The sequence below is a fragment of the Panicum hallii genome, chromosome 3 (assembly GCF_002211085.1).
Source record: "Panicum hallii strain FIL2 chromosome 3, PHallii_v3.1, whole genome shotgun sequence".
In the NCBI taxonomy this organism is placed as follows: domain Eukaryota; kingdom Viridiplantae; phylum Streptophyta; class Magnoliopsida; order Poales; family Poaceae; genus Panicum; species Panicum hallii.
In genome coordinates, this window is record NC_038044.1 from 14,126,148 (window position 1) to 14,139,069 (window position 12,922).

General features: G+C 45.9%; 3 protein-coding genes across 3 annotated transcripts; 1 reads left to right on the forward strand and 2 right to left on the reverse strand.

The window, feature by feature from the left end:
- Positions 1–1,316: 1,316 nt before the first annotated feature.
- LOC112886565 (tyrosine decarboxylase-like) lies at positions 1,317–3,277 on the reverse strand. The gene has a single exon (XM_025952505.1). The coding sequence runs from the start codon at positions 3,262–3,264 to the stop codon at positions 1,438–1,440; it is 1,827 nt and encodes a 608-aa protein (XP_025808290.1). The 5' UTR covers positions 3,265–3,277; the 3' UTR covers positions 1,317–1,437.
- Positions 3,278–5,401: 2,124 nt separating this feature from the next.
- Positions 5,402–10,247, forward strand: LOC112883844 (protein BREAST CANCER SUSCEPTIBILITY 1 homolog). Its single transcript, XM_025949088.1, has 14 exons — positions 5,402–5,581; positions 5,769–5,822; positions 5,911–5,981; positions 6,247–6,360; positions 6,577–7,040; positions 7,128–7,226; positions 7,348–8,259; positions 8,342–8,442; positions 8,535–8,721; positions 8,838–8,935; positions 9,022–9,130; positions 9,225–9,390; positions 9,494–9,612; positions 9,776–10,247. The coding sequence occupies exons 1-14, from the start codon at positions 5,403–5,405 to the stop codon at positions 10,115–10,117; spliced, it is 3,015 nt and encodes a 1,004-aa protein (XP_025804873.1). The 5' UTR covers position 5,402; the 3' UTR covers positions 10,118–10,247.
- A 207-nt stretch (positions 10,248–10,454) lies between these two features.
- Positions 10,455–12,531, reverse strand: LOC112883845 (putative rRNA methylase YtqB). Its single transcript, XM_025949089.1, has 6 exons — positions 12,224–12,531; positions 12,063–12,126; positions 11,676–11,871; positions 11,442–11,515; positions 11,143–11,298; positions 10,455–10,871 (listed from the first exon to the last, which is right to left on the reverse strand). Exons 1-6 carry the CDS (start codon positions 12,402–12,404, stop codon positions 10,748–10,750), a joined length of 795 nt encoding a protein of 264 aa, XP_025804874.1. The 5' UTR covers positions 12,405–12,531; the 3' UTR covers positions 10,455–10,747.
- Positions 12,532–12,922: the final 391 nt, after the last annotated feature.

Sequence of the window (12,922 nt, forward strand, 5' to 3'; positions counted from 1 at the left end):
TTCTACACCCAAGGGAATACAAACCACCACACAGGACGTAGGGTATTACGCACCTCGCGGCCCGAACCTGTCTAAATTTTGTGTTCCTTGCACCTTCAAGTTCGTGATCTCGGCGTCTCCTCATCTAAACTTACCACCTTGGGCATACCCCTCGGTGGGCAGCCGATAAAACACCGATAATATCTTCCTTGTATTTCATATTTGGTCATCTAAACGACCTTAAACGAAGAGTTGCGAACTATAAAGTTAATTTAAGATTTCATTAATCTCTATGATTTTGATATACAATTTGTCTTCAAGCAAGGTCATTTGAAAAATTCAAAACTTCATTTTAAAGTAAATCTATGAAATCATAATAAATATTGGGACCATAAAGGATCCCGAATGTGACAAGTTGTCATTGTCAACTATAAAGTTGTAAATCTTATGGAGATTACTAGTTTGTCTTCATCCGAGGTTGTTTGAAAATTCAAAAGACCCGTTTGTAAAAATAGATCTGAAAAGTTATATCGAATATTTAGGATCCTAAAAGCTATCAAATAAAAAAAATGTCAACTACAAAATGTAGATCTTGTTTAAGCTACAATCTCGATATAATCCATGTCAGAAGCTTGAACATTAAGGTCCTCCACAATGTGCTCCAAGAGTGATAGGTTGAGGCTTCACTCTTTATGCTGCAGCGTGCGATGCTTGTGCCAAAAATTTTAGCAGCGATGCTTGTAGGTTCACCGTAGCCCTGCTGATTAAAAAAAAGAAAAAGTAAAATACGTGCCAAAAATTCTAGCAGCGATGCTTGTAGGTTCACCGATGCCTTGCTGATTAAAAAAAGGAAAAGTAAAATACGTGCACTTGATTCCTCTGTGTTGTTCAGGCAAACTAGTGAGTAGTGGATGAATGGAGCCCATATGCAGATTCTTTATTTCAGTTTGTGGGATCCATGAGTGATACTTGAATGCTGCAACTGTGAAAGCGGATCTAGCTTCTCTCTGATGTGGCTCTAGTGAATAGTTTTGGGCTTCACTCACATTGTGGAGGGCCAAAGATGTGCTCCGAAGATTGGACTAAGGCTCGGTTAGAAACTATAAGATTATGAAACAAATCCTTTGTTTAAATACCTAGCTTATCCAAGCATGAAGCACCTCAGCTTTTAGCCTTAACTTTTACAATCCACAAACCAGAATGTAATAATCCCATAAGATGTCTTTTCCTAGCTTTAACCAGCTTATAGTTACCATGCCTTTTAGTAGATTACCCTACAATGCCATTTACTTACCATGCGAGCCAACTATGGCATTATAAACAATTAACTTCAACCCTTCAGAAAAAAAACAATTAACTTGAAAAAATAGCTAAGGATCCAAACAGACCCCAGCTTTTACAATCCAAACAAGGCCTTGCAACTTGCAAGCCACAATGGCAAGAGTCGCCAAGTCGCCCCTAACTGTTCAAGAATGAATGGAGGGAAACCTCATTCTGCACAGGAGGAACAGCAGCTGGAGCATCGGCGCAACGGGCACTGTGTACCGCACGTTCCTCCGTGCACGCCGCGGCAGCCAAGACAACGGTGGCTTGCTCCTGCACCACGCACCACGCCTCCCGGACGTGCCGCTCCTCGGTGAGCGAGTTGCCGATGGCGCAGCGCAGCACGTAGATGCCGCCGACCACGGCGGAGCTCATGTACGCCCGCCCCGTCGCGTTCACCGCCTCGAGGAGCCTCCTGTTGAGCTCGTTAGGCTCCGCGTCGTCACCGTCACGGGCGCGCTTCTCCCCAGCGGCGGCGGAGCGCAGCCGGAAGCACACCAGCGCGAACTGCCTCGGCACGGGCACCTCGAACCGCGCGTCGGCGCGCACCATGTCCTCGAACGCCGCGGCCATACGCACGTGGGCGCGCACGAAGCCGCGCAGACCCTCGACGCCGTGGCACCGTAGCACGAGCCACAGCTTCAGCGCGCGGAACCGGCGGCTCAGCGCGACCTGCCAGTCCTTGTAGTCCACCACGCCACGGCCGCAGTCCCGCTCCGACGACGGGTCCTTGAGGATCACGTCGTGGTCGGTGCCGAGCGCGGCCGTCAGCGCCTCGGGCCGCCGCACCCACAGCGCGCAGCAGTCCATGTTGGCGAGGAGCCACTTGTGCGGGTTGGTGCTGAACGAGTCCACCGCCTCCGCGCCAGCGATGGCGTGGCGGAACTCCGGGCACACGCACGCGGCGCCGGCGTAGGCCGCGTCCACGTGCACCCACACGCCGTGCCCGGCCACGGTGGCGCAGAGCTCGCGGAGAGGGTCGACCGCCGCCGTCGGGGTGGTCCCCACCGTGGCGCACAGGAACAGCGGGACCCTGCCCGCCGCCTCGTCAGCACGCACGGCGGCACGGAGCACCTTGGGCGAGAGAGTGAAGCCGCTCTCCCTGGACGTTGGTATCTCGCGGTAGTTTCCCCGGCGGATGCCGGCAATGCGCGCGGCCTTCTGGAAGGAGAAATGGGTCTGGTCGGAGCAGTAGACGACGAGGTCTCCTATCCGCTCCTCGCCTATCTCGGCGAGCTTCCGGTCCCTCGCTGCAACGAGGGTGCAGAGCATGGCCTCGCAGGACGTCCCCAGCAGTGTGGCCCCGCCGCCTCCAGAAAACAGCAAGCTCTCCGGGAGGTGCAGCGCCTTGCCGAGCCAGTCGGTGACAACGACCTCGAGCTCGGTGGCTGCCGGCGAGGCTGCCCACGTGAAGGGGTTGATGTTAAGCCCCGCGGTGAGGGCTTCGCCGAGGGCACCCACATTGCTGGCCGTGGCCGCGAAGTGCGCGAAGTGGCGGGGGCTCTGCCAGTGCGTGACGCCGGGCAGGATGAGGTCGCGGACGTCGCGGAGCGCCGCGGCGAGCGCGTCGTCGCCGGGCTCTGGCCGCGCCGGCGCAGTGTCGGGAAGCTGCCGGGCCAGGAACCCCGGAGCGACGGCTGGACGCACGGGGTGCTCGTCGATGCGCGTGTAGTAGTCCGCGATGAAGTCCACGACCAGGCGCCCCTGCCTGCGGAACTCGTCGGCGTCCAGCGGCGGCTGAACAAGCGAAGGCATGGCAGGTGCAACGGCGGCGGCGTCGGCCGGGCTGCTGCCGTTCGCTGTGGTGGTGTCGCCGTGGTTCAGGATGGCCATGGCAGTAGACCGCGGTGTGAGCTCCCACGTGGTGTAGTACTCTTCTTGGCCAGATCGAGTGCCTTCATCGGTGAGTGGAAAGGAGTAGGAGGGCGGGGGCATTTTATTAATTGCGCTCGTGGACGGCATGGCAGCGGACGAAGACACGGGGCTCTAGCGACGCGAATGCGATACGCGAGCAGCCTATGCCCACGCAGTGGTGATCAAGCCATCCTACAGCGTCCACGAGCCAATTTGGCCGTCCGTTTTCCCTAGCGACACCACCAACGATAAAATGAGGAAAACGCAAGACAAATTAACAAGTCTGTAATGGTACAACTTTTGGTAGCAAACCGCAACAGTGCTTTATATATTTCGTGCTTAATTTGGGAATAATGGACGATACAATTACCTATTGTCTTAGTAATTAGCGAGATTGGACGCCGCGTACTCTATACACGCTTTGACCACCATGTTGAGTTTAAAATTCGAACCTGGTTAGAAAGATTCCTACACGAAGATCTAAAAAACTAAGGTATACTTAGTCTGCGAGCATGCAACTGTTAATCCATATTGATCCCAATCCAATCGATCGATTATACCTTATCGCAAAGGATGGTTACAACTAATTTTCTCAGTACAGGAGGAAGGTGTTCTACCTTTTAATAAGAGTAGGATACACGGCCGGATCTTAAATTCGGTTCGGGTGTCAAAATGCACATTCAGATCCTTAAACTTGCTAATCGTATCACGTGAGGTCCAAATTACAATTGTTTAAGCTAAACCGAAAGTCATATAATTGTTTAAATACAAAATTATATATAAAACATATATATGTAAAAAAATCATAACAAATTTACTTGTACAATTATGTTCAAATATTGTATAAAATTTTGTAGGAAAATGAAACTCATATGCCAAAATCTTTAAAAATTAGAAAACAAAAAAGAACAAATTTTGGAGGAAACATTGGAAACGATATTCGGGCATAAAGTTTTGAAACACAATTTTGGAGAAAATTTCAAAAATATAAGAGTTGAGCAAAAAAATTTAAAAATAAAATTTGGGACACATGTAAGCTCCACATCAACATAAATACTTCCGCTTTATAACTTATAAATGGTAATTTGGACTTCACGTGACACAATTAGGAAGTTTGTGGAGCTGAGTGTCCATTTTGAAAGTTTGGGGATCTAACTAGATGACACTATGAGTCAAGTTCGAGTGCCGGTAGTGCATTTTACTCTTTTAATATTCATACCCTCCGTGTCTTTCGGAGGAACAAATGAGAATGCCAAATCCTACTTTGGATAAATTACATGCGTTCACGATCCATGCATACATACCTTAGCAAAACAGTTTTATGGTCTTTGCGACAGTGATATAACTTTTTATTCAAAATAATAAACACAAAATACTATTCATCGTCTATACCACGCTTCGAAAAGTTAAGAAGCGCCGCAGTATTCTCTATATATGGCATTCTGTGTCTCGACAACGAACGCTCGCAGCTCGTAGCAGGCGGCAATAATATATACGACTGTCTTGAAAGGCTAGTATTGGCGTTGCCCCCGGCAAATTTATGTGAAGCTGATAAGCCCACCGATCGATCCACGCAAAACATAGCCACGCGTCAAAGGCTGCCGTGAACCGTGTGTGCATGTGAAACACGGAAAAAACATGCTACACCGACGCGTGGTGGGGCATGCACCTATACATTATCTTGGTCCATCAAGCACGGTTCAGTTTGATAGTTTTGTGATCGTCCTCTGACCGACCAACACCGTGGGCTCATCATGAACGAGGTTTTGAAGCCGTCGAGGAATCACGCACAGACTGATTAATAACATGCCCCCTCAAAGCTGATGAGCATAACACCAGCTACTAATATAATAGCATTGTTAATCACAAAAAACTGGAATCCTGACTATCTGCAGTAGCTCAATTCGGTTAGTTCTTGGTACAAATATAGTGGTATCATTTCTTAAACACCATACGCACGCCAACGGTCACCTGCAGAAAAATGGGTCGAGTGGCGTCCAAATTAAAATGTTCATTAGCACATTTATTTTTTTCTTGCTTCTTAGCACGAAGTTTGACGCTCCCCCTAAAGGCCCGTATATCACAAAAGACGCGGTGGGGGCCCGGCCCAGTGGCCGACTCCGACCCGGCTGCCGCTGAATCGCTCTGGATTCTGGAAGGCGCCCCGATCCCCGCCAGCTTGCGAAAGGAGGAGCACAAAAATTGAACGAAAGCTTGGAGGGAAATCTCCCGCCACCATAAATACCATGCCCCCGAAATCCCCCTCTCCCAGACGGCCAGAGTGCCAGAAGCCCAGAACCGAGATCAGAAATCGCCGCAAGGAAACGCAAGAGTCGCCGAGGATCCGGAGGCGGGATCGAAGGACCGTGATGGCGGACGTGGGGAGCCTTGAGAAGATGGGCCGGGAGCTCAAGTGCCCCATCTGGTAAGCCGCCGCCGCCCCCGCCGCTGCGCTGCTCCGCCAGCCTTCCCTTTGCTTTCTTGGATCCGTATTATTTTGTTTCTGTGATCTTTGTCGAGGTCTTTTCTTACATTTCTGCTATTCCCCAATGGTAAATCTTGAGACTTGCGATTTGTTGCGTATTTGCTGAAATGTTTCCTGGTCCTGGCAGCTTGAGCCTGCTGAGTTCGGCAGTGTCCATCACCTGCAACCACATCTTCTGCAAGTGAGTCCCGTCCCTTGTTCCTCTCCAATGAACTATAGTCGCTATTTATAGTCTTGCTCAATTTGATTTCACACGTCTCTTATTGCAGCGGCTGCCTGACGGAGTCGATGAAATCTTCGTCCAGCTGCCCGGTGTGCAAGGTCCCATTCCGTCGAAGAGGTTAGTTCATTGCTGCGGTGATTGTTGCAGCAACTGAATTGCGTATGCTTGGTGTAGAAATTAACTGAAGAAATTCCAAATCCGCACAAACCTTTTAGACAATGGAATCTGCACCAACAATGATTTGTTGGGCTCCATTGGTGCATTTCATTTATAAATTTGCTATTATCCGATTTTGTTGAAAGTGGTATCTACTGGAAATGCTTAGGTAATTCCTTGAGGTATTGTGCAAAACTCATTGCATGTGATGGTCTTTTGATTATAGAAATACGGCCAGCACCTCACATGGACAATTTGGTGGCTGTTTTCAAAAGTATGGAAGCTGCAGCAGGTACTAGTGTTGTGTCAACACAGCTGGCTCCTGCACCCAAGGTTGCAGGTAATTAGAAATCTTTATTTAGTTTCCTGTTTTATGGCACATGAGCAAGATTTAGTTACATACTTACAGCGATTGTTTTGCATCTCTGTCTTCTGACCACAGATGTTAAGTCTATTTCAGCATATTTGCTGTTTTAGGTCTTTGACTCTCTGTAACAATCGAATTTCAGAGAAATTGAACAATATACTAGACTTACTTTCTTACTTTCACTTGAAGATGAATCACAATGTGGTGGGAACAGTGGTAGCAAGGCTAAAAGGTCGCGGAAAAAGAAGGTAGCATCCAAGAAGGAAAATAATACATCCAAGGCTACTGCAGCTTCTGCATCTTGTCCTACTACAAAGCCTTCAATCTCCACTAACAAAAGAATACACGTGACACCATTTCCTGAATCTGAGACACCAACAAGGCCCAATAAGATTATGAAGCCTGAAGAGCAAAAAACTAAGCTGAATGGTGATGCTGAAGAGGACATTAATAAAACACTGAATTCTGATAGACCAGAAAGCCCTTCATTATCACCATTTTTTTGGCTGATGGGAGAAGAGGAAGAAGAAGGTGGCACTGCTGGAACTTCAAGTGAACCACTATCATTGAACACACCCTTGCGTCACAATGCACCTACCTTCAGTGATATCATAGATTCTGATGATGAAATACCTAATGATGCTACTCCTAATGTAAGTTCTTCTGAGCATTTTTTTTCATTTGTTATTTTATTTCCTGGCTGAACTTCTGTGCACACCATTTGGTTCCATGTGCTGTAGAGCAAAGCTGAGGTTTCAGAGATGTTTGACAGTGAAATCTTTGAATGGAGCCAAAGACCTTGCTCCCCTGAGCTGCGATCTACTCCACTGAAAAAACAGGTATTTTTGTTAACTGACAGTAGCTCTATAATTTCCAGTTCTTCTGCCACCTTTGCAATCTGACAATTCATGTAGTTCTTGCATTTTGTGTGTACCTAACTTAGCTGTTTTGTCTGTTCAGGGTAAATCGAAGAATGTTCTAGATCAAATCACAGAGACAGATGATGTTGAAGATATGAATCTTGGTTGTTCATTTGATAAGTTAGACCATGAAAGTAACGCCAATTCCACTCAGCCTGTCAATTTTAAAGAAATTAAGAAGAGAAAGTTGTCAAGGGCTAGGAGCAACAAGAATTCAAAACTGCCCAATTGTGTTAAGTTATGTACAAAAGGATCTGACGCTGATAACCAAGTTACAAATATGCCTGTAAGTATTGATGCAAAGCAATGCAAGAAGAACAGCAGTAAAAGAGAGAGAAATACTTCAAGTGGAGGAAACAAGGTCTCTGGCAACAGCAGTAGATTTCTTTGCTCTAGTGATAAATCTACAGAGACAGTTTCCCCACAAGATGATGGTTTGGAGGTTGAAGCACCTGAGGACCAGCCTTCAGAAAGGTCCTCAAAAATGGATAAAAACAGTCGACAAAAACTTGAAATAACAGGGGATAGTGCATTGAAGACTGCAGAGAAAACATCTGAACAAAGAAGTAAGCGTTTCAGAAGAATTTCTGATGGTGTTGTAGCTGACAAGATAAGAGTTTTTTCAGAGGCTGAAAATGAAACAGAACCACTGCAGCTTCAGAGTTTCATAAAAGGCCGCAGCCAATATAAATCCTTGGATGGCAGAAATAAACAAAGCACAGAATCAAACATTGGTCCACATACGCCAAGCATTTTACCTGGGAGATGCCTATTTAATGAGGCCATACGCACAGTTCCTTCAGTAAAGAATAGTAGTGCAAAAGCCATCGAACAAACAGGTTACTCAGGAACTATCAGATCATGCACTGCACGCAGTGCTGTCCTGAAGAAATGTGAGGATAAAGTTCCTAAGATTTCATGTGCTTTCTGCCAGTCTGATGATATCACAGAGGTATGTGCAGACAAGTCTCTTGAAGTTACAGATCCTTCCTTTTACTAAATGAATAAATTAACCAAATATGTCTTTTTTAAAGGAATCTGGAGAGATGGTTCACTATCATTATGGGAAACAAGTGCCTGCAGAATTTAGTGGAGGGGCTAGTGTAATACATTCCCACAAAAACTGCCTTGAGTGGTATGTTGCCCTTTCTAACGGAACGTTATATTGGCAAAGTTTTAAATTTCAGTATCCCTAGCTAATTCGTATTTGTTTTTATTTCATCGAAGGGCTCCTGATGTCTACTTCAAAGATGACTCTGTGTTTAATCTTGCAACTGAATTGGCTAGAAGTAGAAGGATCAAATGTGCTTGCTGTGGAATTAAAGGTGCTGCACTTGGATGCTTTGAGATGAGTTGTCGAAAAAGCTTCCACTTCACCTGTGCTAAATTGATCCCAGAATGTAGATGGGATAATGTAAGTTCGGTTGCTACACTAGTGTTTTCAACTGTACTAGAATAGTTTCTTGATATTTTGCAAAGTCCAGTTGTATCGCCTTATTGCCAACTTTTTTCTTTTCTTCTTGCTGACAGGAAAACTTTGTGATGCTGTGCCCTTTGCACCAATCTTCAAAGTTGCCAATAGAAACTGAGTCGAAAAAGATGCCTCAGAGGAGACTAACACCAAAAGGGTATTCTTAGTGTTTATGGCATGTTAGTTAAAAAGGTTATGGTTGACAAAGATATGGATATTCACTGTAGCATAACTGCTTTCCAGGCCATCTCAAGCAAGACCCTGTCAGGATTCTGGTAATAAATGGACATGGCCATCTGGATCACCACAGAAGTGGGTTCTCTGCTGTTCAGCCCTTTCTGCTGCAGAAAAGGTGTTTTCTAGTGTCCATCTTATTTTCCTGATGATTTTTATGATGTTTGCTTCATACGCATTTCAACTGATAGAAAAATGAACAAATCACTTAGGGTATTGTATCAGAATTTGCAAAAATAGCTGGTGTGCCTATCTCAACTAGTTGGAATCCCAGTGTTACTCATGTTATTGCAAAAACGGATCTGTCCGGTGCTTGCAAGCGCACACTGAAGTTTCTGATGGCAATCCTGAATGGCAAATGGATTCTCTCTATAGACTGTAAGTCCGCTTTCCTACCTTGGGTGACCATCATAATATCTATGCAGAACAGTGCTTGTCAAATTGCTACCATTTGTTGCTAAATACTGACTTTATTCCATAGGGGTTAAAACTTGTATGGATCGTATGGAACCTGTTGATGAAGTTAGATTTGAAGTCACCACTGATGTACATGGGGTTAGTGAGGGTCCCAAGTTAGGCAGGCAAAGAGTTATCAACAAGGTAAGGTTGTGTGCCCTTGTTGCATACTCCATCTGGTTGTCTCATATTATCTACACAGTACTGCTGACAGTATTAGTATAATGCTAGGTTAAGGACATTTATTAGCATGAGCATCATTGTTCCCAGGGATATGTTCTAGTAATCACAATCTTTCTTTATGCAGCAACCTAAATTATTCGACGGCATTCAGCTCTACCTCCATGGAGATTACTCCAAATCCTACAGGGGCTACCTGCAGGACCTTGTGGTTGCAGCCGGTGGAAATGTCCTACAGAGAAAGCCTGTGTCAAGAGACCAGCAGAAGTTGGTCGACAACAGCTCCCTCATCCTCATTGTCTACAGCGTGGAAAATCAAGACAAGGTGAAACCAAAATCCAAGGATGGTGTCCATACTGGTTGTAACCAAGCAGATGCTCAGGCTCTGGCCTGCGCGTCTGGTGGCAGAGTTGTGAGCAGCGCATGGATAATCGACTCCATAGCAGCTTGCAACCTTCAACCTCTTTAAATTAGAAGGGAGCCTTCTATGTTGCCCTAAGTGTGTGCTTGCATGCACGGTAGATTAAGTAATGGACATAAAATTTAGTATGTGACAGGAATGCATAATTTTATATTGCAAGTATTAGAATCAAACTTTATGTTCTTGTTGGAAAGAGTTGAGTTTATCATGCCATAGACATATACTTAACGTTGTTTTTTTTAAAAAAAAACTGCCCCAATGCTGGAGTGGGTATCAGCCTATCAGGTTGCTATTCATGGTGATTGCAGTTTGAACTCAATCAATTGTGGAATCGTTGTACTCCTGTTTAAAAGACATGGCTTCTGCAGCAAATGCTAACACATCTAAGAACCAAAAGTGGAGAATTCTACAAGCCATGAAAAAGTACAATACAAATCAAGAGGGGTATTAAAATATGCAGAGTACACCACAGTTGCCCTCAAAGCTTGTACAAATGCCAAGCAGTTGGCCGTAATATTGTGCCCCATGTAGCATACTCAGCCGAAGTGCAGCCAATGCCAAGGTGAAAGTTGAATCCATATTACAGTGGTACTGAGCTCCATTGGCAAGCATGGTCACTAGTCACTCACATTGCCTAAGAGCTAACATTGTGTCACTCTACGCCTCTACCAAGACTGATCATTTCTTGTTCAGAAGAATGAGCACTGGAGCAATTGGCCGATTGACCATTTGAAGTTTGCAGCTCACCCAGGAATCAATTGGAAGGCTTGATGCAAATGATTCAACAACATTGAGTTCATCCCTACGAGTCAGAGGAAAAAAAATCAACAACCTAACTTTTAACTGATTCTTGAACAAAACTTGGTGTTCTATTAAACAACATGAATGTGCTGGCAAGTCAAAACCATACAAACCCAACAGCAAATAATTTTATTTATTTTTCTATTCATAGAAATTATGTTCCTTGTCCAGAACCTGGAGCTGTGAGTAGTTATAATATTTAATGTTTCATGATTAGCAATAAGAGAACAATATTACAGTGCATGGGCACAATTTTTGGAATTGGTGTTTACCTTCCACCTGGATGCCCAATGTAGACAAGAACACTTATGAGTCCCCCAGAACTAAGAATTCTGCTGGCAGCCTGCAATGCTAGCTCGGTTGTCCTAGGTACTGTGATTAGTGTTTTATCTCCTCCTGGAAGGTAGCCCAAGTTGAAAGCTACAAGCCTAGAACAAACGTGTCACGGTGAATCAGCATGTCTAGGATTGTAGCTACAGACCAGCATTTCGAGGAAACTGTTTTGTTGAGGTGTACTACTAAATGAGTATAAACATTCAAATAGCAATGAACTCAAAAGGGCCTTGATCACCTGACAGGAGCATCTTTGGGAACAATTTCCTCCATTCTACTATGACATATTGGAAATAGCTTAACTAGTTCCCCCTGCCACACAAAACAAGTATAGTCACAAAAGGTACAGATATATTTCATGAAAAGCTAAAAGCTGAATGCCTTTTTTTGTTGTCATTATCCATTATGTTTCCTTCTTTAGAGGAACCTAGCAACATACATAATGTCTTCTGCAGTTACTTCAAATGCACACCTGATGGTCATCATCCACGGCCATTTTCAGAAAAGAGGAAGTGCTCTCTATCGCGGAATCTTGAATATCCATCCCATACACACATCCTTGACCTTTTTGATCAGCCACCATCTTAAGCAAAGCAAGTGTGTCGTTGCCATTCCCGCATGTGGCATCAACCACCGTATCCCCTTTCCGAGCAATACTTCTCCACACCCTGACCATGAAAACACACGCAAAATTAGCTATCTGAGAAATATGGAGATAATATGAGACAGGGCGATGAAGTAGATCTCCTTCCACAGCTCTCAGTAGTACACAGGGCAAGCTTCCCATGCTGTAATTTCGACGTTGGAAAGAAGTTTACAGTGTACACATTTACTAAGCAACAATGGGATTAGTACCTACGCGTGGGCTACCTCGGTGGCCTTCCTCCTGCCGGTGAGAAAGCCCACCACCGCATCCTCCACCCCTGCAACGAAACGCACTCCACAGTTACAGCAAATTTGCCGACCAACGCCGACGTTGAAAAAAAAGCATTAGAAGAGAAAGAGAAACCAAAAACTAACCAAGTTCAGGTTGTTGCGCCGTTGCGACGCCCGCAGCGGCGAGCTGTGCTCCGGAGGCGCGCGCGGAGAGGAACCGCCTGGGCCGGCGAAGGGCCGTGTCGCGGCTGGGGCTTCGCCGGAGGAGAGGAGTTAGGTTTTGGGAGCGGACGAGGAGGAGGTGAGGGTGCGGCGGCGGCGGCATCGTTGCTGGCAGCGGCGGAGGCTGCGAGTTACTGGGCGGATTGGAGACGAGCTACGCGATGGGGAATGGCTGCAGCAGCTAGTGAGATAACGTTCGCTGGATCAGGAATTAACGGGCCAGATTTTCAAGAAACTGGGATGGGATCAAGCCAAAAAAATGAGGGGTAAAAAAAGTATGCACCAAAAAGCTCAGAGGTGCCCGGTATCACCTAGGAGGGTGGACCAATCGTGACGACCCATGCGTCACAGGGCATTTCATCATGGCCTGTCCTAATTATAATTTTGGGGTGAGAGGCTCGAACTCTCGAGCTCAGGATCACACAACAAGCTATGAGACCTACGCGCTAGCCAACTGCGCCACCACCCCGTTGCTGTCGGTCTGCAAATAGACTACTACAAGTCAGAATTGGGTTGTGCCCATGCCTGACAAGTTGTTAGTCTGAGTTTTGCATCCGCTTCCTATGCTGATGTCCTTCGGCACGTGTGAACACATTAGCTTTATGTCATTTTTCAACACAA